Source organism: Acanthochromis polyacanthus, chromosome 21 (genome assembly GCF_021347895.1).
Source record: "Acanthochromis polyacanthus isolate Apoly-LR-REF ecotype Palm Island chromosome 21, KAUST_Apoly_ChrSc, whole genome shotgun sequence".
NCBI classification, from domain to species: domain Eukaryota; kingdom Metazoa; phylum Chordata; class Actinopteri; family Pomacentridae; genus Acanthochromis; species Acanthochromis polyacanthus.
In genome coordinates, this window is record NC_067133.1 from 26680996 (window position 1) to 26702972 (window position 21977).

Below are 21977 nucleotides of genomic sequence, written 5' to 3' on the forward strand. Positions count from 1 at the left end.
CAAGAGTTTTCTATCAGTTAGTCTTTCAACACCATTAGCAATGTAGCATTAGAACACAGGAGTGATGGTTGCTGGAAATGTTCCTCTGTATGTAGATATTCCATTAAAAATCAGCCATTTCCAGCTAGAATAATCATTTGCCACATTAGCAATGTCTATATTTATGATCAATTTAATGTTATCTTCATTGAAACAATACTAATTATGTAACTGTTCTTTTGTTTTTTAAAGAAATCAGTAAAGATTTTGCAGTATGCTTGCTTCCTAGAATACTGTATTCCTGGGGTCCTCAGAGACCAGTAATCCTGTTAAATATTAAATATGTTGGAATGATGAAGGTTAGTGTGCAGTGGGACCAGGGTTTAATCTCAGCAAACAGAAATGGAACATTCTGTACTTCACTGTGCATTAAACACTTCTATGTCCAGCTTCAGGACTCCTCGGTCTTGGATTAGCAGATTCTTTTAGTGTGTCACATCGGAACATACTCGGTAGTGTAAGCTGTTAGCCACAGACATTCCCAGCATTGCAGATTCGGACAAATGTGAACGCTCAATTCTGTCCGGGGTTTCTTTTACCAAACACTTGTGGCATCGAAGCATTCCAATAAAACCGCCGATGTTCTCTGGTGCACCAACTCTCTCTTGTGGATGAAATGTCACATGACACCAAAAGAGCACAACATTCAGACATAAACAATTTAGGAAATCCATGAGCACACTTCTAAAGTGACAGTTAAAAATTACAGACTAAAAGCTGGCATTCACTCAAAGTTTATTAAATACACATTGGAAAATAAAACTCTGTGGCGATCCATAGCTTATTACAGCGTGTGCGTGTCGGCAAAGAGGCAGATGTGGCGGGATGACAATGCGTTTAGGTTGTGTGTTGACGATTTCGTGAGCAGAACTGATCAGACGCTGACCAGCACAGTGTGGTATCAACCAACCACTAACACCACTGACTTACAACCAGTTTCGCATAAAACTTGGAGCTTCCCCATGAAATAGCTTTACTTGCCACCGATTTCTCGTTGTGAGGAGCGATTTTTGTACTTGAATTGCTCAACTTGTTAAAATGGTATTGACCTGTAGTTAAAAAAACATATTTCCAGCATGAACAAATACTGATTAACTATTTAGTGTTTATCTACACAAAGCCCTTAGCTGGTATTGATTGAATTACTTTGTGATCAATGTCCATACAAACATATTTTACAATATTTAATAAATATTAGCATCCTGAGTTTTAGCATCCTGTGGGTTCTACAATTCCAAAATATGAAAATCCAGATAAACTGATTTATACAAACAACTCTAAACAAAATATTGCTCAGTGGCAGCCTTAATCCGAAAAACAAGACAGAATTTGGTCTCAGCTGTCAATGCTTCACATTGGTTGAACAGTGTTATAAGATGCAAGTTTCTTTTTTTTTTTTACATCTATATTCACTCAAGAATATAGATGTAAAAAAAAAAAAAGAAACTTGCATGGCCGTTATGTACTCAATCCAACACGACTTTTTCATTTGCCTTCAATACTCGGTGTGGCTGTGGATAATTATCTGGCTATATTAAGCAAACCATTTGAGCTGATGAGGCAAAGTGTTGCTCGAAATGACATCTGAACAGTCAGTGCAGTAAAGCAGAGCCATCTTGGTGAGAAGCCGTCTAGCAGATTGTACTGTTTGTTCAGTAACAACGATGAAATTCTGCACTAAAGCTTGTTTAGAGGGTGAAACATGCATGTACAAAGATTTTGAAATGTTATCTGTATCTATGGCTTCAGGTATTTAGTTGACAACCACCACAGTGTAATGATCATCATGCAAGATGTGCGGATTTAATCAGACAGTTTCTGTATAAGAAAATACTGGTTCTTCTGTATTGCCTCAAAAATCAATATTTAGTTAATTAGCTGGGCTCTAAGTGCTCTCCACAGATATACAGCATTTTCAAAGTATACAAATGTCTCATAAATCTTTACTATCCCTTTGCAGACTGTACCCTTCCACCCATCCATGAATGCAAGTACACGGATGAAATATTTACCCAATTCTGTGAACGATCTCATTGGTATAGCTATCAAACTGTCCCACTGCTTGAATCCAGTTTATTATTGCTGTCAAGAATGTACATTTAATGAAAAGGATTTTAAATCTGTAACAATATAAACAGCAGGAAGCACAATAAAACAGAACTCTGACAACTAAACCAAATCATTTAAAAACACAGTTTATATCATGCATTGAGTCTGGTCTATGTCTCTCCAAGTCATAAAAACAAAAGTGTGCAACAGAATGATGCGGCAAAATGTAAAACACTTTTTTGAGGTTCTCTTTCATGACATTTGATGCGTCATCATATTTAATCTACTCTTGTTAACTTTTGTGGAAAGCTAAATTTTCATTTTCTAATTGTTAATGCAGACATAGATTAAACAGAGACATACTGTATCAAAGAAATATCTGTTCCTGGATACTTTAATGTTTCTTCACAGCCTACATCCAGTGTCAGTGTTATGTCTTGTCAGGTTGCCCAGAGTTCCTAACTGTGCTCCTGAGAGGGTACATCCCTGATGCAGAGAAACACTATTGATGATTAAATTAAGCCTCAAGAATGCAAAACAGATTCTGTATTCAGAACTAAAAGACAAACTGTTAAAACAAGTTGCTCTGTGAGTGATTAAGTATACAACAGGTTGACAATGGACACTGTTTTCCTGCACTTTGCCAGTTTTTCTGAGATGTCTCACTGTGTAGGACATCACACTGTGACTCAAGCGGCAAAATTCAACTCATTTGCTTGTAGAATTAACTACCAGGTCCTGCATAGCGAAGATAATTATTCAGTGTAAATGCCAGGCTGCTGTGTGTGAATGACATGAAACAGGCTCCACATCTCTGATAGCATTAACTCTTCTTCCAAAGGGAACAGCTGTCTCTCTCCTCTCCTCCTGCAGCACATTGTGCTTCCTTTTCATCTCTCAATGCTGCAGTGTCCAAAGCATGTCTCACAGATGCCGGTTTAAACCTCCTGGTGTCCACTCAGAGTCAACTGCTGTTTGACTGGCAACACGCTGACAGCTGATCCAGTGCAAGTGCTTCATTCATGGGACAGTCATTGATCATGTGGATGGTGGTGTTGAATCTCTCTCTCAGGCTACCTTCCTTTAAGCCGAGACAACCTAAAGCATGGACACAATTATGAATGAACATTTCTGATAGATTACTTCAAAACACTGCACAATAAATGTGACTTTGTGTACAACTTTTTGTTTAAAATCTTAAGAATCTCCCTTAAAATATCGATTTCAAAGTTCTATTACCCCAAAGTAAGGCCTGAGCATTTTACACAAACAAACCCCTTCATAAAGACTGACTTTATAGAGTTCTCCACTTACTTTTTGACTGATATGTCTCTGTGAGGAAAAGGCTGCACCAACATCCACTTTGAGACATTTCTTCTCATCATCGCTGACCAGGGACAGTTCCCACCAGACCTCTGCATCCTCATCATCACCTTCCTGAACGTTCTTTTCATCCTTCAGCACCACCTTGTCACTCCAGATATCCCTCAAACACATCCAGCTCCGTGTCCGTGTCGTAGGGGACAGAGGCCGGGTCGGACAGCACCCCAAGGTCCACCAGCGCCTGGTCCATGTCCTCAGGTAGGAACACTATCCCCACATTCAGGACGATGTACTCCATCAGAAAGGCATAGTAGAGGATCAGGACGTTCACAAAGAACAGGCCCAGATAAAACATATATGGGAGTTCGTCCAAGAGCGATTCCACCGAATCTAGCTGGGCATAAATTGGGTGTGTCATAGAAAAGAAAAATAGCCACGGTTCGGGTTCTTGTGTGGTGCCAGGATGGAGCAGCTGTTGTCACCGCTAGAACCCTGTGTGGGGTGATGGGACCAGGGCGCCCATTTCGGCTCGTCCTGACCTGCAACAGTGATTCAGAGGAAACCTTTTAAGTCGTACTTTATCTGTACGGTCCTGAAGAAAACGAAAGAAAACAGGTAGACGAAACAGCATAGCTATTAATAACCGACGGACAGTATTTAAAATGTCACGTTAGCGAGCTCGACGCATTCTTGACATTGGTTCCTTGGCTTTGCGGAATTCACGCCATGCCAGCTGGCTAGGGCTAAAAACAGTAGCATGCTACGCTAGTCGAAACAAACACGAACATTTCTACAGGAAAAGTATTATAGTTTTCATATATTCACATTCGTACCGGGAAACACACGACAATGGTAAAAATCCACGCTTCTGACGATGTTCTTACAACCAAACGTCCCCTCTCACATTTTTGCCAACTGCATCAAAACAGTCCCGACCAACAAAGTAACATTTGAAGCCTCAGTACGTGATTGGCTCACCGACCGGCAGATTCAGCTCTGACTGGCTGCTATCGTGTCAATCAACATAGTGGTACCTCGTCACGTGTTTAAACCGTCACTGATAACACAGGAAGTTGGCGTTGTAGTATTTTCTTAATTATGCGAAGTCGCTGTCGAAGCAGAAAAACTACAACTTCCAGAGAGCCCAGCTAGTGAAGCTGTTACGCAATGACCCCTCGGTGCTGCCATCGCCGCCTATCACCCTCTGTTTGCTAAGTAGCTATACTGCACGGGAAAGTGGGTGTAATGGACAGATACGGACGGTTAACATTAGCAAAATAACGCGCCTGGCAAAAACAGCAGCCCCCCGAAAACTGCAAATATGTTTGGCCGGTCACGGAGCTGGGTTGGAGGGCAGGGAAAAACGAAAAACATCCACTCCTTGGACCATTTGAAGTGAGTAGTTAGCATTTGATAGGCTAACGTTAGCCTCAATAATCACACGATTGCAAGCGTTACCATTAGTCCACTTATAGACACCTAAAATAATAGCAGCTTAGTAGTCGTACAGATGTCCAGTCAGCTAAAAGTTACGTGTTTGCTGTGGCGTTTCTATTATGTTTGGCAAAGTAGATAATTTATGAGCTAGCTTGTACTTGCTGTATCCTACAACTGATTTGACATTGTTGTAATAGTTTGGGCAATGCAGTCAGTAGCTAACATCGACTATTGTCTAGATGTCCATATTAGCTAAAACCCCGTGCATCAGAAATTAAAGGCTCTGCACAGGTGCTTTTAGTGTTTCTGGCTGATTAGACCGAGGCTGGAAATTACTGGGCTTACAAGAGTCCGTGAACTAATCAGAGTAATAAAACTTGAAGTCGTCCCATCCCAACAGGTGCATGAAATGAACAATAAGGGTAGATATCAGTCATGTTCAGTATGCACATGCCTATGCAAATTAGAGCAATCAGTCAGAGTAAATTAAACCTTTGGTCTGGTGTACACTGAGGTTTAATTTGTTGCTTAATACACAACTGTTTGGACACAATATTGCCTCCCTACAAATTACAAGTCATCTGTAGGACTGTAGCAGTAACCTTTTATAACCAAATGAGTTTTATAGCCACATCATGCGTTTTTTTCCCCCCAGCAAAATCGGCCAGTGTATTACTTAAAATAATACTTTATTATTTAGTTGTGTGGAACAGCTTCCACACCTGCTTTTGTACTCTGACGTTGCAACATGTATGTGTGCGTATATTAAAAATGTAAGCAGAACTGTGCTTTTACCGCTTCCTTCCACATTTTCCATTTATGTCTCTGTATCAGGTATATGTACCATGTTCTGACCAAAAACACCACAGTGACAGACCATAACCGAAACCTCCTTGTGGAGACCATCCGCTCCATCACAGAGATTCTCATCTGGGGGGACCAGAATGACAGCTCTGTGTTTGAGTAAGTCCCATTCATTGCTTTTATGTATGATCTATCACGCATAGCTCTAATTACGCAGATGTGACTCCAGCATCGGTGTCAATGTAACACATTCTTATCACTTAATCTCTCTTCATATAGTGATTTGCTAGCATGCTCTTTTATTATCTTGCAGTGGCGCATTTGAACAGATGCACTCTTGTAACCTAATGAACTGTGAATTTTCAAAGAGCGCCTCGTTGTCAGTCACAGAAAATTGTTCCTTGTGGATTTTTAAGAGTCACATTTCATCAGCTGATCTGGAGTGCTTGGAACAATTTGAAAGCTTTTGTCCAACTTAATAACTGAAATACAGTAGTAATCCTGCTCCAGCTTATGCTTACAGGTCATGTAAGACCCTGTCCCCCTTTTTTTAGCTTCTTCCATCTCTCTATGTAGTTGCAGTTAAAAACCGGAAATGAATCTAATTCTAATCTAATTCTTCAACAGTTTTCAGCTCAAACCACAGAGAGATTGTAGTCATTTGCAGGGACTCAAGGTCCTGAAACCAGAGTGTTTTGTTTAGTTTTCAGTGGCTTCTAGTTCTTGCATGAGCAAGAAGAGCAGAGAAGCAACTGAGGAGTTTGCAAAAATAGTTGGCGCAGTAAGGAAGCTCTTATAATAAGTTGGACATGATTGGTCAAGTTTGCAGTTTTTCCACAATATTTCAAGTGAGATTCAGACATATTGGGGCATTATAAAAATGATCTTTATACAAAAACAATTCACTTTCTATGGCGCAAAGTACAGTAGTGTTTTATAGAATAGCTTGAGATAGCAAGTCTAAGATCTGGTTCAGTGAGCAGCAAATGATTAAGCTTTTTTTGGAGTAAAATGAGCAGAAAACATCAGCAAACTGCTGCACAGAAATCATCATCGTAGTCAAACACACTTTCTCCTTTTTTCAGAGTTTAGTTTTTTGGCTTATTGCCTTTTATTAGATTGTGCAAAAAGAGTGAAGAAGGGACAGTTTGGGTTGGTGAATAATGAATGCAACAGCTGGAATCATATCTACGACATTGTGGGTATATGATGTGCATCTTAGCTCCTGTCTATCAGGAGGCTTCAATAGACAAATATTCTTCCGTTGATTATTATATTTTAGAATTAAGTCATCATAAATTGACTACTTTATTTCTGCACTCCTGTATGTGTTCAGCTTCTTTCTGGAGAAGAACATGTTTGCGTTCTTCTTGAACATCCTACGTCAGAAGTCCGGACGCTACGTGTGTGTGCAGCTCCTCCAGACACTTAACATACTGTTTGAAAATATCAGCCATGAGACTTCCCTGTGTAAGTATTTGCATTTGCATTCACTGACTGAAAATAATAATAATACCTGTTTGAAGTTAAAGGGATGGATTCCAAAAACTGGTTCTGTTTTGGATCTGATGCAAGGTCTGACTATTTTTCTGTCAAACATTTTGTCACTTTTAATCTGTTTTTCTTCTATTAACAATGAGCAATAAAAACAGTCACCAGCAGCAGATGAGATCACCTGTAGCTAGTTAGCATTAATTATTAGTTTGGCTGTTCCCTGGATAATGTTTTTCCTGTATCTGATGCCTGCTTTTAGCCACAGACTATTTGTGATTGAAATACCAGTGTATTGTTGGGTCATTCCATGAAATCGGTGCCTTTTGCATCCCCAAGAAATAATCAGTCATACAATTATGATAACAACAAATTAATATTTCATTTAAAAATATAACATTACCCTGTCTTCTCTCCTTAATATAACATCAAATTAAAGTCAGTGAAATGTTATTTTAATTAATTTAAATTACTTTCATGCTGAAGAGGGTGAGGTTTTTGGCCTGTCCCTCACTGTTATTGTTGTATGTGTACAGGACTTTTCATTTGTAAAATGTAGGCAAAATGTTAAAATTTTTACATTTACATGTAGTTTAAAGTATGATCTTATTGTAAAACAGTGTTTTTGGTAATAATAATATATATTAACCATTATAAATTACCAATTTATCGGCGTCCCCTGATTTCGTGTCAACCCTGTTACCCTAACTAAAAAACCCTATAAAAATAATGGTACATTCCAGATTTGACAGGATTTAAAGGAGGTTGCATCATCTCGGAACCAGGATGCTAACAGCTCATTGACAAGTAAGTTTGTCTCAACTCTGATTTGGTATTTTGAAGTTTTTTCAAGGTTTAACCTGGGGGGACAAGCATACAACGTCAATCCTGTTACCAGTTTTTAACATATAAACATAATCAATTTTCTATTTTTCAAAATATAATCAATATCTACAAGTAATTATCTTTCAAAGTACATAGCTTGCACTTTAACTAGCATTTATTTTAGCTAGCTACAAGCAAATTAGTTTAAGATGGTCAACCCTGTTACCTTTCCACAGTAACAGGATTTGACATAATTAACAAATATTAAATAACACAGCCTGAGATGGCACAATATAGTTTCCTGTCATTTTAGACCTTCTGTGATTCCTGGCTACTTAAAAAATAAAAATTAAATATAGTTTAAATTTTACATTTTCAAAGTTGAAAAGGCACCGGTTTCGTGGAATGACTCTGTTGTTGTTCACTGGAGTAGTGATGCAGCTAATCACCTGATCTAAGCTGGTAGAATGTTCCAGTCAAACTTGTTTTAATCTCATCAACGTTGTTCTGATTGAGATCCCTCTTTATTTGGAGTAATTCAAAAGTGGATTTGACACTGGTATTGAATTTGCTAAAACATTATCGAACTGCACCATTAGATGCCGTGCACTTCACTTAAGTAGATACAACTGTAATTCTGTTCTGTGTTTTATCAGATTGCTGCTGTAGTGGTTTGATTGGTGGCAGATGGTACATTTTGAGGCTGTGCTGTGTGGAGTTGTTGTAATTAAAGATGGCAAAATTTTGCAAATGTGTTACAATACAATGACATTTAGACCTGGAAATGAGGGTTTATTTATTTGTTTGTGATTGTATTAGATTACATTAGTCCTCAACCAATAAATAAAAGGTTTAAAAAATTGTGAAAGATGAAAGCAGTAGCTGTTATTCCAGTAGTGTTGTACTGGATTGCAATGAAGTGTACGAGTCGATGTGTCACTATTTTTATCCTGTTTTGTGAGCTAAAGAGTGCAAGCCATGCTACACTGCCACTCTTTGTTGAAACATACAATGCATAGCAGCCTGCAGATTTTTTTCTTGTTGCTAGGCAACTAAAACCTCAACAGATGATTTACTCCAAGGTTTACAATGAGTTGATATTTTCTATAAATAAAGCAAAGTTTGCATTTAGATGAATTGCAGAGATGTTTAAAAGCTCTAATTGCAGTGGTATTTTGTCAAATGAATTAAATAGCCTTTCCTTGTTCACTGTATGCAACTCTTACTGCTAGTCCAACCTCGCTGCTCATCTGATTAAGCAAAAATGAAAGTAGTGCAATGAAGTTAGCCACTCAGTGCGCTATAGAACACTTAGCCTTTTCATCATAAATTACCAGAATGTCAGCATATTACAAAAAGCGTCTTTGTAATATCCGTTAATATGTGTGCTATTTGAACAAGTTGATCATGAAGTTAACCTTCTCTCTTCTCCTCACAGATTATCTGTTGTCGAACAACCACGTCAACTCCATTATTGTCCACAAGTTTGACTTCTCAGATGAGGAGATCATGGCTTACTATATATCCTTCCTCAAGACCTTGTCACTGAAACTGAACAACCACACTGTGCACTTCTTCTACAATGAGGTGAGGCCACAGAGGGATGGAGTGTGAGAGCAAGGAAAGAGGGAGGATAAGATTAGTGGACGATCTTTAATTCAGCGGCAAAGTCTCTTACTGTGTATTCTGTAGGAGGAGGGAAGGAAGGTGTGACTTATGGAACAGAATCCAAACTATTAATATTGGTGTGTTGCTGATATTGTGCAACCTTATTATATTAGTTATAAAAATGTAGAACATCTTTCTGTCTCATGCATTTTGAGGTGCCTCTGTTTACTAGTTTGCAGCACGCTTCCTGTGTCAAAACATCAGCTTCCTGTGCAGATGGTGTGATTAAGCAGATCTTGTCCACAACAAGTTTCTTTTAGCAGATGGTGCAAACAAATGATGTTTTTTTTCAATAATTTCAGTAATGCTGAAAAGTGGCCACTTTGTTCACAACAAGATTTTATTTGGCTGAAACAGAGATTCAGAGCTGTTATTTTGCCTTATTTTAAAATATTCATTTGTGTGTGTGTGTGGCAGTGCATGTTAACTACCAAGGAAACCACCTGAATAATTTGTGATGGTCCTCATCATTGTTTCAGCAGTATCTATAGTCTTTTCATTGGCCTGTGTGTGCTGGGGAAAGTTATTGGTGTACTGTCGATGGTAGCTTTACCCCTGAAGCCAAAACCAGACTCATTGTGTAGATCTGACAGTATTTGTCTGTGTATTTAATTGATTTCTTACATATTTATTTCAATTTCATCTCACTTTGCATTATTCATTGTTTGACACCAGAAGTAAAACCTGGATTTCTGGAATGCATGTTGTGTTATGAGTAACTTGCTGAAGGCCTATTGCATTTAAAATGCAACAGAACTTCATCCCTCATTGTTCACATATTTATAATTCATCAATCACTTTATTTGGTATAATTAATTCACAGTCTATATGTTTTAAGCCATATTCTCCTCTAGATGGCGCCATTGGATCAGTGCTCTATTTTCGGTCCTCTGTTCCTGTCAGATCTACACAAGTCACTTTTTTTTTTTAAACTGGAGCGCAAAGTCTGGGTTTGGTGTCAGGGTCAGCTTTCTTCATTTGCTGTGACTTCTGGGTGACTGTTCAAAATGGGACTCTCCACTGTGTTTGGCTGGAGGTCGCAGTGAGTGAGGAATAATTGAGTGGAGGATCAGGCACTGGCACAGAGAGAGACGGCTGTGAGATCCTGAGTTGTTGGTTTGTCGTAGGCAGAGTTGCTGATATAGTACATGCTGAAAACTGTAAAGTCCTAGACATTGTTGGAAGGCACAGTCCTTGTGGTTCTGCTGTTCATCCACTGGAAGGAGTGCAGTACTACAGTAGTTTGTCTTGTCGTATGAACTGAAAAAGTTATTGGCTAAACAAGCAACACTGCAGCTTCTACTGTTTATCATGAATTTAGTAGGATTTGAGGTCCACAAGGTTACTCATGGGCTAGTTACTGACAGACCATAAGGAAATCTTTCTTTAGTTTCAGGCTATAAAGAGTTCACTAACTGTGGTTCTTTTACACCTTAAAATAACTTTTGTGTTTTTTTTTCCTGTACAAAAAATTTCACAAATTTGCATATTTACATTTATTGAGCATTTTCTCAGTAGATCAGGAGTGTTTCTTTCTTAGCAGTTTCCTATCATAATATCGTACTTCTCAGCATTTCTTTCTCCACTAGCTGCTTCATTTCTCTCTCTGTGGTCACCGGCAGCCTGAGCGTGGCGGTGCAATGCCTTGCCTTGCTCACCGGCGCCCCCTCTCTTGTCTCCCACACACAGCACACTAATGACTTTGCCCTGTACACCGAGGCCATTAAGTTTTTCAACCACCCTGAAAGCATGGTCCGCATCGCAGTCCGCACCATCACACTCAACGTCTACAAAGGTGAGTGCCAGGAACACGCATGCGCACATGCTAACCATACGTACACGTGCGCATAAACACACACACTTAAGGGATGCTGGGACTGCCTACCGCCTTTCTTTGTGCGCCTCCCCTCTTCTTGCTGCTGCTTCTGGTGCATGAGCATGACTAACAGGTAACGCTGTAACAAATACACACAAATATACAGTCTGGGGAATTTCTGGTTTTTAATGTTTCCTCGTCTGGCTCTTTTTCTTGCCAAAGAGTGGCTCTTCAGATAAGAAATCCAGTTCATATATCCGTTTTTCTTCACTTTTAACCTCTAAAGTTGAGCTGAAAGGACAGAATGACACAACACATGTACGAATCTTTACAGTTCATTCAGAATCTACATACATCCAGATCTAGATGGGACCAGTGAAGATCTGGTGTCACCCAGCAGCTGTTTGTGTTTTCTTTTTGTGTTTTTTTGTCATACACACAAGCTTTACATGCAGCATAAGTTGAGATTTGTTCTGTATGTCAAATAATTAATAGCTCTAGCTATAATTTCTTTATTCTGTGTATTTATTGTTGTCTCAGCAACATTAGTTATTTTTCATTTCAACATTTGGTCATGATGTTGAAGTAGTCGCACTTGTATAGGGAGATAAATGGATTTAAACACTGTACATGCTGCTAGTGTTTACCCTCATTTACTCACTGGCAATTATTTTTCATGATTATCATTTTTCTTCCTGTTAAGTCGCTTTCATGCTTTCATACTTGAGAGATTTACAGTCTATAAATTTTGACATATAAATTACAAAAGTGTCATGTTTTAAGGCTGTCAATGTCCAAAAACATGCAAATCAGCAGTTAGCAAACTTTATGGAGTTGTTTATTTTGAACTTAAAGCTGCTGTCCGGAGTTTCCGTTTGTTTTCAATTTATGTATCATTTTTTAACAAAGCTTAAATGTGTTAGTCTAGTTCGATACTATAATATAAAGTTAGTATAACGCGATATGAAAATTTATTCCTGAGCTCCGCCTTCCTCTCATAGACCCCCATGTTATTCCAAAAAGCGCCGGTCGCTGCCGACCAATCAAGTTCGAGCTTCAGCTTTGTCATGCTGTCAATCAACGGTTACGCGCACAGCAAGCAAGCCCATGCAGAGGTGGGCGAGCTACGCACTACGCAACCGCGCGCACATTTGTTTTGCTTGTGGAGGAGAGAGCATCAGGGATCAGCAACTTCCAGAAAAGTTACCAATCCCACGGCTTGTCAGGCCAAGAGACTGCAGGACGTTTTTTGGCTCGGGGTGCTTGCGTCGCTCCCCGACCACGGCCTCCATAGCCCGCCTGACGGCTTCGTTTAGATCCCCGACCTCTGGAGGAAGATGTTGGAGCGTCTGGAACATACTCTTCATCAGAGAAGTCATGCAATTCTGAACTCTAGATAGAAATAAATAAACAATGTAACACATATACACGCGTAAATGCACTAAGTTTGATAAACAACGTCATCGAGAGGGATACACGAGTGTAATCACATATTGAAACTTTACTCGTTCGTCCTAGCAGATTCATGTTATTTTGGTATTAGGACAAGTTAGACTCAATACAGCATTCTAACGTAATTCCTTTATTATTTACTAAATGTACTAAATGTAGAAGAGGGGAAAACAGCAAAACAGGCGAGATGCTGCAGCACTCCGGGCACTTCTCTCATGTACTGCGCGCGTGCACAAATAAAGGGGCGAAATCAGAGGGAGGGAGGGTGGGACCAACAGTGTTTTGGGAGACGCTGCGATTCAAACTCCGGACAGCAGCTTTAAGGATCTGAGAGAGCAGCTAACAGGGACAGCTAACAGTTCAATTAATGTATAATGGTAGAGCTACCACAAGGTTCAGCATCACTGATTCACTCATCTCACATGCTTACTAACGCCAAAGAAACTAACTTTTCTGCAAATCAGCATTAACCAGCATGCACAGTTGTTGGTGAAATTCAGTCAGTCATTTGACAGCAGGATGTTAGTGCTGCAGGTCTTTCAAAAGCAGTGTCTACAGTGTAGCAACCATGATGCTGAGAGTCCAGAACATCAAGACTTTCCAGTAGCTGTGTTCTTTCTGCCCTGCTTGTTGCCGTTCTCTTCCTGCCGTCTCTCTGGGCTCCTCTGGGATCGGAGCTGGCTGCTTCCAGGGGAAGCTTTTTGTGGGTTTGGCTTTTCTCCACGTTTATCTTCACCATACATGTTATAACAGTAACTAAAAACTAAGTCTCTGCAACTCACCAACTATGGCCTCCCGTCTGTTTCTGTGTCCGTTGGTCTTGTCCTGCATGGAACACTTGTTACCGTACAACTTTGCGTCGTTCATGACATCCTGATTCTGTAGCTCAACAGCAACACCTGCAGTTAGCGCAACAGATTTTTACCATAACGCAGCTTAAGGCATTTATAACCTAGTAGTGTGGGGAATGTGTCATTTCTGATCTGGCCGTGGCCTCTGCTATAGTGAGGAATCTGTCAAAGAGGGAAGCATTAATTTAATGCAGCAGCTGAACAACTTTATTCTGTAGCCTGTGGTGCAGAATAATAATTGCCAAATAATTCCTTCTGCTAATTTAATTTAGTTTATCATCACACTGAAAATGGCTCAGTATGTTGCAATAAAGACGACTGCAATTCTCTTATGGTACTGTAATATTGAAAATGTCCCTGTTTGATGCTTCCTACTGATTCCTTGGGACATGCACTGCAACAATTGACAGCCTAGAAAAGGATTTCATTCAGCACTAAGCCTAAATAGTCAAATTATGCCATTGCATCAAGTTTCCTTTTTCAGTAGAAAACAATGGAATCCGGAATTACACTACTGTTCAAAAGTTTGGGGTCACCCAGACAATTTTATGCATTCTGTGAAAACTCACACTTTTATTCATGTGCTAACATAATTGCACAATTGTTTTCTAATCATCAATTAGCACCATTAGCCAACACAATGTAGCATTAGAACACAGGAGTGATGGTTGCTGGAAATGTTCCTCTGTACCTCTATGTAGATATTCCATTAAAAATCATCCGTTTCCAGCTAGAATAGTCATTTACCACATTAACAATGTCTAGACTGTATTTCTGATTCATTTAATCTTATCTTCATTGAAAAAAAATGCTTTTGTTCCCCAAAAATAAGAACATTTCTGAGTGACTCTGAACTTTTGAACAGTAGTGTAAGTTTAATGTGTCTTCATATTTTTGAAACTCCTTTTCTAGATGTGCTGTTGTTGTTGGCAGTTTATTTGTTAATATACCTGCGGGGTCCTTCCCAACCTCCACCCTTCCACAGCAGCCCCTTTACTCACATTAACCCTGTGTCTGTTTCCCCTTCTCCCTCCTCCTCCTCCTCTTCAACAACCACTCCTCCTCCACCTCCTCTCCTTGTCTCTCTCCTCCTCCTCTCCCTCCTCCCTCTGCGCGCCCCATCTGCCTAACTCCAGTTTCATGTAAGTTGGTTCCATTCATTCAGTCTTTATCTTGGGGCTGGGTATCCTATGAGCATGTTTATTGATCCACACTGATGCCACTAATTCTAAAACAAGTGCATTTGCTTTCAGTGGGAGCTTTTGGATTTGATATTGATGCTACAAATTTGAAGTGATTTTAAAAAATTAATCACATGATGTTACCCAGCCCTGCTTGTTCCTAATGGTGTATTTGTTATAAATGTATGGGTATGACTATTCTTGCAAACCGTATTCTTGTGAATCATTCTGTATCACCTACCTGCATACATGCAGAATAACCTGCATGCCATTCTATTTTTTGTTTTCTTGGGTTATTAATTCCACAGGCTTAATTCCAGCTAAGCCCCTCATAATGGTTCTCATTTTAGTGATGGGTTTGACAGTTTTGGTCATTGTGGTTATTTATTCGGTGTCTCCCTCCTACATCATGTCATTCATTCATTTGATTTGGCTGCCCATGCGTTCCTTGTCTCAGTTTGCCCTCTGTGAATTACAAAAATGCAATCTGTTTTTATTTGCATTTCGACTTCTACATGAGGATGTTACTACAACACAAGTGACATTTAAAGTGGAGCTTTCCTAAATATTTTATTAGATGTTTCCACAATTTTTCCCAGAAGCGCCCTCTGTTTTAAACTGCAGTCGGTTTGCATTCCAAACAAATTACAACGCGTACAGAAGCATGTTTGAACTTGAAATGTAATGCAAGTGCTGTTCTTGCAATTTCAGTTTCAAGACGTAAAATATTCTCACCTAGTGCTTACCTTTGAGCCATGTGCCGTGGACTTTTGCCCAGTATTAGAACTGCATTGCACCGCTTTGGCAACATACTCGTACAGCACTGGCAGATGCAGAATAGATAGTTTTAAAAAAATGAAACCAAGTCAGCAGTACTCGAAATAATTTCTCTTTTATTCCTATTAGCTTTGTACTTATCTTGCCCACAGTGTAGTTTGAGCACAGTTCAGTGTGTTTGGGGTGTGCTATGTCACATTAGTTGTAGCTGATTTAGCCTTGAGCTGCTTTTCTTAAAGCCAAGATGAGGGACAGGCTCCAGAGGTCTGAGGTCTACCCCAAGGTTAGTTTTGCTCATTCTCAAACTTGAAGTCTTCAGATTTAGTCAGAGCCTCTGAAATGACATGACTTAAAGCAGTTATTCAGCTCCCTCTGGAGGCATAAAAGGCGCTCTTCTCCTCAATAGCTGTAAATACATCATAAGATGTAACATTTTTGGACTTTCCCTCTAGCATTTCCATATGAATGATGTCTGTAACATTTTTCCAACTTTACATAAAGGTTCTTATTGTAAATTTCATTACTATAAATGCAAAGTTTAGAAAACATCAGTGGGTATGACTGGATTAAACAGTCGGGTGAATAATGAGAGTACAAGAAACCCCAATCACACCGCTGTGTGTAGCTTTCCTCTTAACCCCACTCTAGTCGTATTCCCTCTCTGTTACATCAAAGGGTGATCGAGTTGGTCAGTTTGTGTCCTTAATGTTGATTTGACTGGATAATTTTGTTAATTTCTCTCTAATTTAGTTTTTTTGTTGTTTTTTTGTTGTTTTTATATTCATATTTAACTGTCACATTCTGATAATTCTGCGGAATCAAACTGTGTGCGCGTATGAGAAAGTGTGTGGGTGTTTGTGGATGTGACGCCTGTGGGCAGCTCTGGTAACGACTCCTCTTCCTGACCCCTGCTCTCTCCAGTGGACAACCAGCACATGCTGCACTACATTCGGGATAAAACAGCGGTGCCGTATTTCAGTAACTTGGTCTGGTTTATCGGCAGCCATGTCATCGAACTGGACAAGTGTGTGCAGACAGATGAAGAGTAAGTGCAATCTGACTTTCTCATTGTCTTTCTCACTATTGCCTCTAGGGGTCAGACTTGTCTCTGGTTTGAAATCTTAATTCTGGTGCTCATTTGTTTAGTAGTATGTTCGTATAAAAATGCATTGCACACACTGCATTTTTATCTAATTTTACTTGTTTTGTCTGTCATATGTTTTTCTTCATGTCTAAATCTAAGCCTGTGTATTTATTTTATGTAGATTCAGAGTTAGAAAACAGTTTTTCACAATACACCAGTGTCCTAAACCAGGAGCAACATGTCGTCGTCTGTCTCTCTGAACGTTACTGTTGTTTTCCAGGCATAAGAACAGAGGAAAGCTAAGTGACCTGGTAGCGGAGCACCTCGACCATCTACACTACCTGAACGATATCCTCATTATCAACTGTGAATTCCTTAATGACGTTTTAACCGACCACCTCCTCAACCGTCTCTTCCTGCCCCTCTATGTCTACTCTTTGGTTAGTCCTGAGACGGTATGTTACCCTCAGTGCATTTCTACCTGAATTAGGCTCCGCTGCTGTTCACAAGGTCAAAGTGGAAACCTTGTGCTGTGTACAAGTTGATTTCTTCCATTTATTTCACAGTTATACATGCCTATATTTTCTTCTCTAAGCTTAACATATCAGCGAATCTTTGCGTGTGCATAAATGTACAGTTTTGGTCTTTTTGTCTGTCATGTCTTGTGAGAAATTATGCCACAAAGAATTGTTTAGTCACTTCCAAGGTGTGAAGTTTAAATTGCTTCTTCTAATTAAACAGCAGTCCAATTAATTAATCAGTTAGTAACCAGCATATGCTATGTGCTTTCAACTTATATTAACAATAGCTCTATTTAAAGGCATTATGGAGGATGTTTTTTTTTTTGTTTAATTTGTCTGATTCACATAAAATGAATATACTGACCTTTAGTGGACTTGGATATATGGTTTCTAAAAGAATAAAAAATAAAAAAATAACTGTGGACATGGCAGGACCTGAAAAACATCAGCCAATCAACGCGTCAATCAAAAATCTTCCGGCTCAGGCCTAGTTACGTAGATTACGTACGCCTTGGACTTACGTGTTTTCTGTATGTGTTGCTTTGGTATAGCTTCGTAGTTAGCTGGCGACTTGTTTTGCTCATCTTTTTTTACATAATGGCAGATAAAGATCCAGGGGGACCCAGCCGTAAAAGACAACTTCACGAGTGCTACGCAAGTTTCTGGAGGGGGGCGTTTCTTCGTAAATGTTAAGAGGGGGGAGGTTAGAGGGGGGTGAGGGAGAGGTTGTATGTGCGCATGCTACGTTCAAAGTCGTAGGAAATTACACACGTGGACAAAATTGTTGGTACCCCTCAGTTAAAGAAGGAAAAACCCACAATTCTCACTGAAATCACTTGAAACTCACAAAAGTAACAATAAATAAAAATTTATTGAAAATTAAATAATCAAAATCAGCCATCACTTTTGAATTGTTGATTAACATAATTATTTTAAAAAACAAACTAATGAAATGGGGCTGGACAAAAATGATGGTACCCATAACTTAATATTTTGTTGCACAACCTTTTGAGGCAATCACTGCAATTAAACGATTTCTGTATTTGTCAATGAGCGTTCTGCAGCTGTCAACAGGTATTTTGGCCCACTCCTCATGAGCAAACAGCTCCAGTTGTCTCAGGTTTGATGGGTGTCTTCTCCAAATGGCATGTTTCAGCTCCTTCCACATATGTTCAATGGGATTCAGATCTGGGCTCATAGAAGGCCACTTTAGAATAGTCCAACGCTTTTCTCTCAGCCATTCTTGGGTGTTTTTGGCTGTGTGTTTTGGATCGTTGTCCTGTTGGAAGACCCATGACCTGCGACTGAGACCAAGCTTTCTGACACTAGGCAGCACATTTCTCTCCAGAATGCCTTGATAGTCTTCAGATTTCATCGTACCTTGCACACTTTCAAGACACCCTGTGCCAGATGCAGCAAAGCAGCCCCAAAACATTACTGAGCCTCCTCCATGTTTCACCGTAGGGACAGTGTTCTTTTCTTCGTATGCTTGGTTTTTGAGTCTATGAACATAGAGTTGATGTGCCTTACCAAAAAGCTCCAGTTTGGTCTCATCTGTCCAAAGGACATTCTCCCAGAAGCTTTGTGGCTTGTCAACATGCATTTTTGCAAATTCCAGTCTGGCTTTTTTATGAGTTTTTTTCAGCAGTGGTGTCCTCCTTGGTCGTCTCCCATGAAGTCCACTTTGGCTCAAACGACGACGAATGGTGCGATCTGACACTGATGTACCTTGGCCTTGGAGTTCACCTTTAATTTCTTTGGAGGTTGCTCTGGGCTCTTTGGATACAATTCCAACGATCCGTCTCTTCAATTTGTCATCAATTTTCCTCTTGCGGCCACGTCCAGGGAGGTTGGCTACTGTCCCGTGGGTCTTGAACTTCTGAATAATATGAGCCACTGTTGTCACAGGAACTTCAAGCTGTTTAGAGATGGTCTTATAGCCTTTACCTTTAAGATGTTTGTCTATAATTTTTTTTCGGATGTCCTGGGACAATTCTCTCCTTCGCTTTCTGTTGTCCATGTTCAGTGTGGTACACACCTTTCCACCAAACAGCAGGGTGACTACTTGTCTCCCTTTAAATAGGCAGACTGACTGATTATGAGTTTGGAAACACCTGTGATGTCAATTAAATGACACACCTGAGTTAATCATGTCACTCTGGTCAAATAGTTTTCAATCTTTTATAGAGGTACCATCATTTTTGTCCAGGCCTGTTTCATTAGTTTGTTTTTTTAAATAATTATGTTAATCAACAATTCAAAAGTAATGGCTGTTTTTGATTATTTAATTTTCAATAAATTTTTATTTATTGTTACTTTTGTGAGTTTCAAGTGATTTCAGTGAGAATTGTGGGTTTTTCCTTCTTTAACTGAGGGGTACCAACAATTTTGTCCGCGTGTGTAAATCTCCTCTAATGCCTTTAAAGCTAACTTTCAAAATTAATTCATTGGCTTCAGACTTCCTCAACAGGGCTGATGCTTCATAATGAAACGCACCTTTTCACTTAAGTTACTTAATATTAGAAAATTTGACAGCATTGCAATCTAGAATATTTTACATTCACATGCTGAAGTGGAAGTCTGACCACAGAGTTTTTTTTTCAAATTTTCACAAGCAGTAGTAGTGTTGCATTTGTACACTAATATATTTGGAAACTACAAACAACTCTCAGGCATGAATGCCATGAATTTGACACTTGTATTAAAAAGCCAGCGAGGAGGTGGATGAAAGATTGTTTTACGAGCGAAGTCATAATTGCCATGAATAATAAATGTGGAGGTGGGTGAAGGTGGGTGAAGGTGACAACTAATGGCGAATGCAGATTGTGGTTATAACGTTTAAATATGCGAAATCTCCTAAATGACTATCAGACTTTCCACCGTTTTGGGTCATTGTCTACTCGTGCATTTTGCTTTATCATTTATTTTATTTTCTATTAGTGTGATCGTAACTGGTCTTTTTTTTCTTCTTAGTCTGAAGAGCGAAAGATCAACCCTCAGGTGTCCCTCTACCTGCTGTCTCAAGTAAGCAGAAACACACACTGGATGCCACCATCTGTCATTACCAGTATAAAAATGACAAATGTAGTCCTTCATAAATTCAAACATATACAAACATCATCTTTGTGTGCAGTAATTACAGGTGTATTCACTCCTGGTGCATTCACAGTGAAATTTGGGTATTGTATTTTAAAATTAGTTTATTTGCAATTTTGCCATGATCATCCTGTTTTTTTTTTTTCAAAGCCAGTGTGACAGCTAAATGTGAGGTCAACAATGCTCAACAAATTGCCAGTCACAAGGTGTTCACGTCATAAAGCACACCATGCTTTTTGGGAAAATGTTTAATTTTCTCAAATTTCTCTTCATTCTGTCATCTTTTTGCAACCTGATTATTTTCCCCCTGCTGGATGTTAGAAAGAATGCAGGTTTAAGTAACTTCTACATTGGTTTCACTTTTCAGACCCAGAGGCTACATGCATCTTTTATGTTCCATTTATGTACAAACCACATTTTAGAGAAGAGGCCGCGTCACAGAAACTCCATTTCATTTTCAATGTCTTACTTTTGTCTATTATGTTTTTTTTTCTCCCAGGTGTTTCTGATTATCCACTATCAGCCACTGGTTAATGCCCTCGCAGATGTTATCCTCAATGGGGACTTGTCTGTCTTCACCCCGCAGACAGACATACACAGCACGCACAAAAACACGGTAATGCACGCATACAACACATGCATTCACATAATCATCCTTAGCACCGTTATAAAGGGCAAATGAACACACAGTATAGAGCAACATGCAGATTAGGTACACATTAATATTTGATAACAGAAACAAGAACTGAAAAAAAACCCCCACCAAATGTAGGTTCATATATTCAGACTGTACATTGTGAGGGTAGGCTGACACTAAAAAATAAAACACACACACAAAGAGCACAGCGCACAAACAAGAAATGCACACAAGCACACCCACGCAAGCAACCGCATGGACACACACACAAACAGTGGAGTTCCAGGAGTGCGTGTAGGTGGTTATGAGATCGCGGGGTCATGGTTTTCTCCATGATTCACCCACATCAAGGCAGCAGTATGCAAATTACCTAACATAGTTTTTTCTTCTTTCCATTTTTTCGAACACTCTCTTCCTTATTTCCGGCGCTCTCTCTCTTCTCGTCTCTAGGCCTTGGATTGAAACGCTTTGTCCTGTTTTATTTCTGTCTGTAACCTTCATGTAATTTCCCTCTTTGGTTTTTACCTTTGTTCAGTCTCCCCCTTGTATCCCCCTTATTTTCCCCACCCGGTTCCCCTCTTCTATCCTTTTTCTTCTCCTCCCTTGATTCTTTTTCTCTTCCCCCTCCTTCGCTCCTCCCCCCGTCTTAATTTTTTTGACCATCCGTTTATAAAGCCAGGTGGGTGTGCTGATGTAGTGAGCGTTTCTGAGAACCCTTGTGGTTATTCTCTGTGCTGTGTGTGACTGTCAGTGTGTGTGTGCGAGCACTACATCTGTGGTTGTTGTAAGAAGCAGCCTACCTTTTCAGTGAATGTGACTTGAGGCATGATGTTTGAACGCTTTTGGTCTACCACAGCAGGAGACACCCAGACCCAAACTAGGACTACCAGCAAGTCAATTAGTAGATTTTTTAACTGTCTTTGCAC

At 39.6% G+C, this 21977-nt stretch overlaps 2 protein-coding genes across 4 annotated transcripts in view; one reads left to right on the forward strand and one right to left on the reverse strand.

Annotated features, from left to right (window-relative positions):
- Positions 1-757: 757 nt before the first annotated feature.
- dexi (Dexi homolog (mouse)) lies at positions 758-4385 on the reverse strand. Its single transcript, XM_022214369.2, has 3 exons — positions 4245-4385; positions 3403-3950; positions 758-3186 (listed from the first exon to the last, which is right to left on the reverse strand). Exon 2 carries the CDS (start codon positions 3827-3829, stop codon positions 3560-3562), a length of 270 nt encoding a protein of 89 aa, XP_022070061.1. The 5' UTR covers positions 3830-3950; positions 4245-4385; the 3' UTR covers positions 758-3186; positions 3403-3559.
- Positions 4386-4574: 189 nt separating this feature from the next.
- clec16a (C-type lectin domain containing 16A) overlaps positions 4575-21977 on the forward strand; it is a 51355-nt gene continuing 33952 nt past the window's right edge. For 2 of the 3 annotated variants that reach the window (XM_022214373.2, XM_051941081.1), the window contains exons 1-9: positions 4575-4806; positions 5683-5811; positions 6989-7122; positions 9407-9555; positions 11326-11431; positions 16635-16758; positions 17078-17252; positions 20292-20342; positions 20914-21030. In XM_022214373.2, coding sequence (XP_022070065.1) covers positions 4733-4806; positions 5683-5811; positions 6989-7122; positions 9407-9555; positions 11326-11431; positions 16635-16758; positions 17078-17252; positions 20292-20342; positions 20914-21030 — 1059 coding nt within the window. In that variant the 5' untranslated portion in view covers positions 4575-4732. The remainder of the gene's footprint in view (positions 4807-5682; positions 5812-6988; positions 7123-9406; positions 9556-11325; positions 11432-16634; positions 16759-17077; positions 17253-20291; positions 20343-20913; positions 21031-21977) is intronic. The other variant, XM_051941080.1, reaches the window with a different exon arrangement.

What these genes read in the sequence shown, in the direction of transcription:
- dexi (XM_022214369.2), bottom strand. Translation starts at nt 3,829, where the DNA reads ATGACACACCCAATTTATGCCCAGCTAGATTCGGTGGAATCGCTCTTG.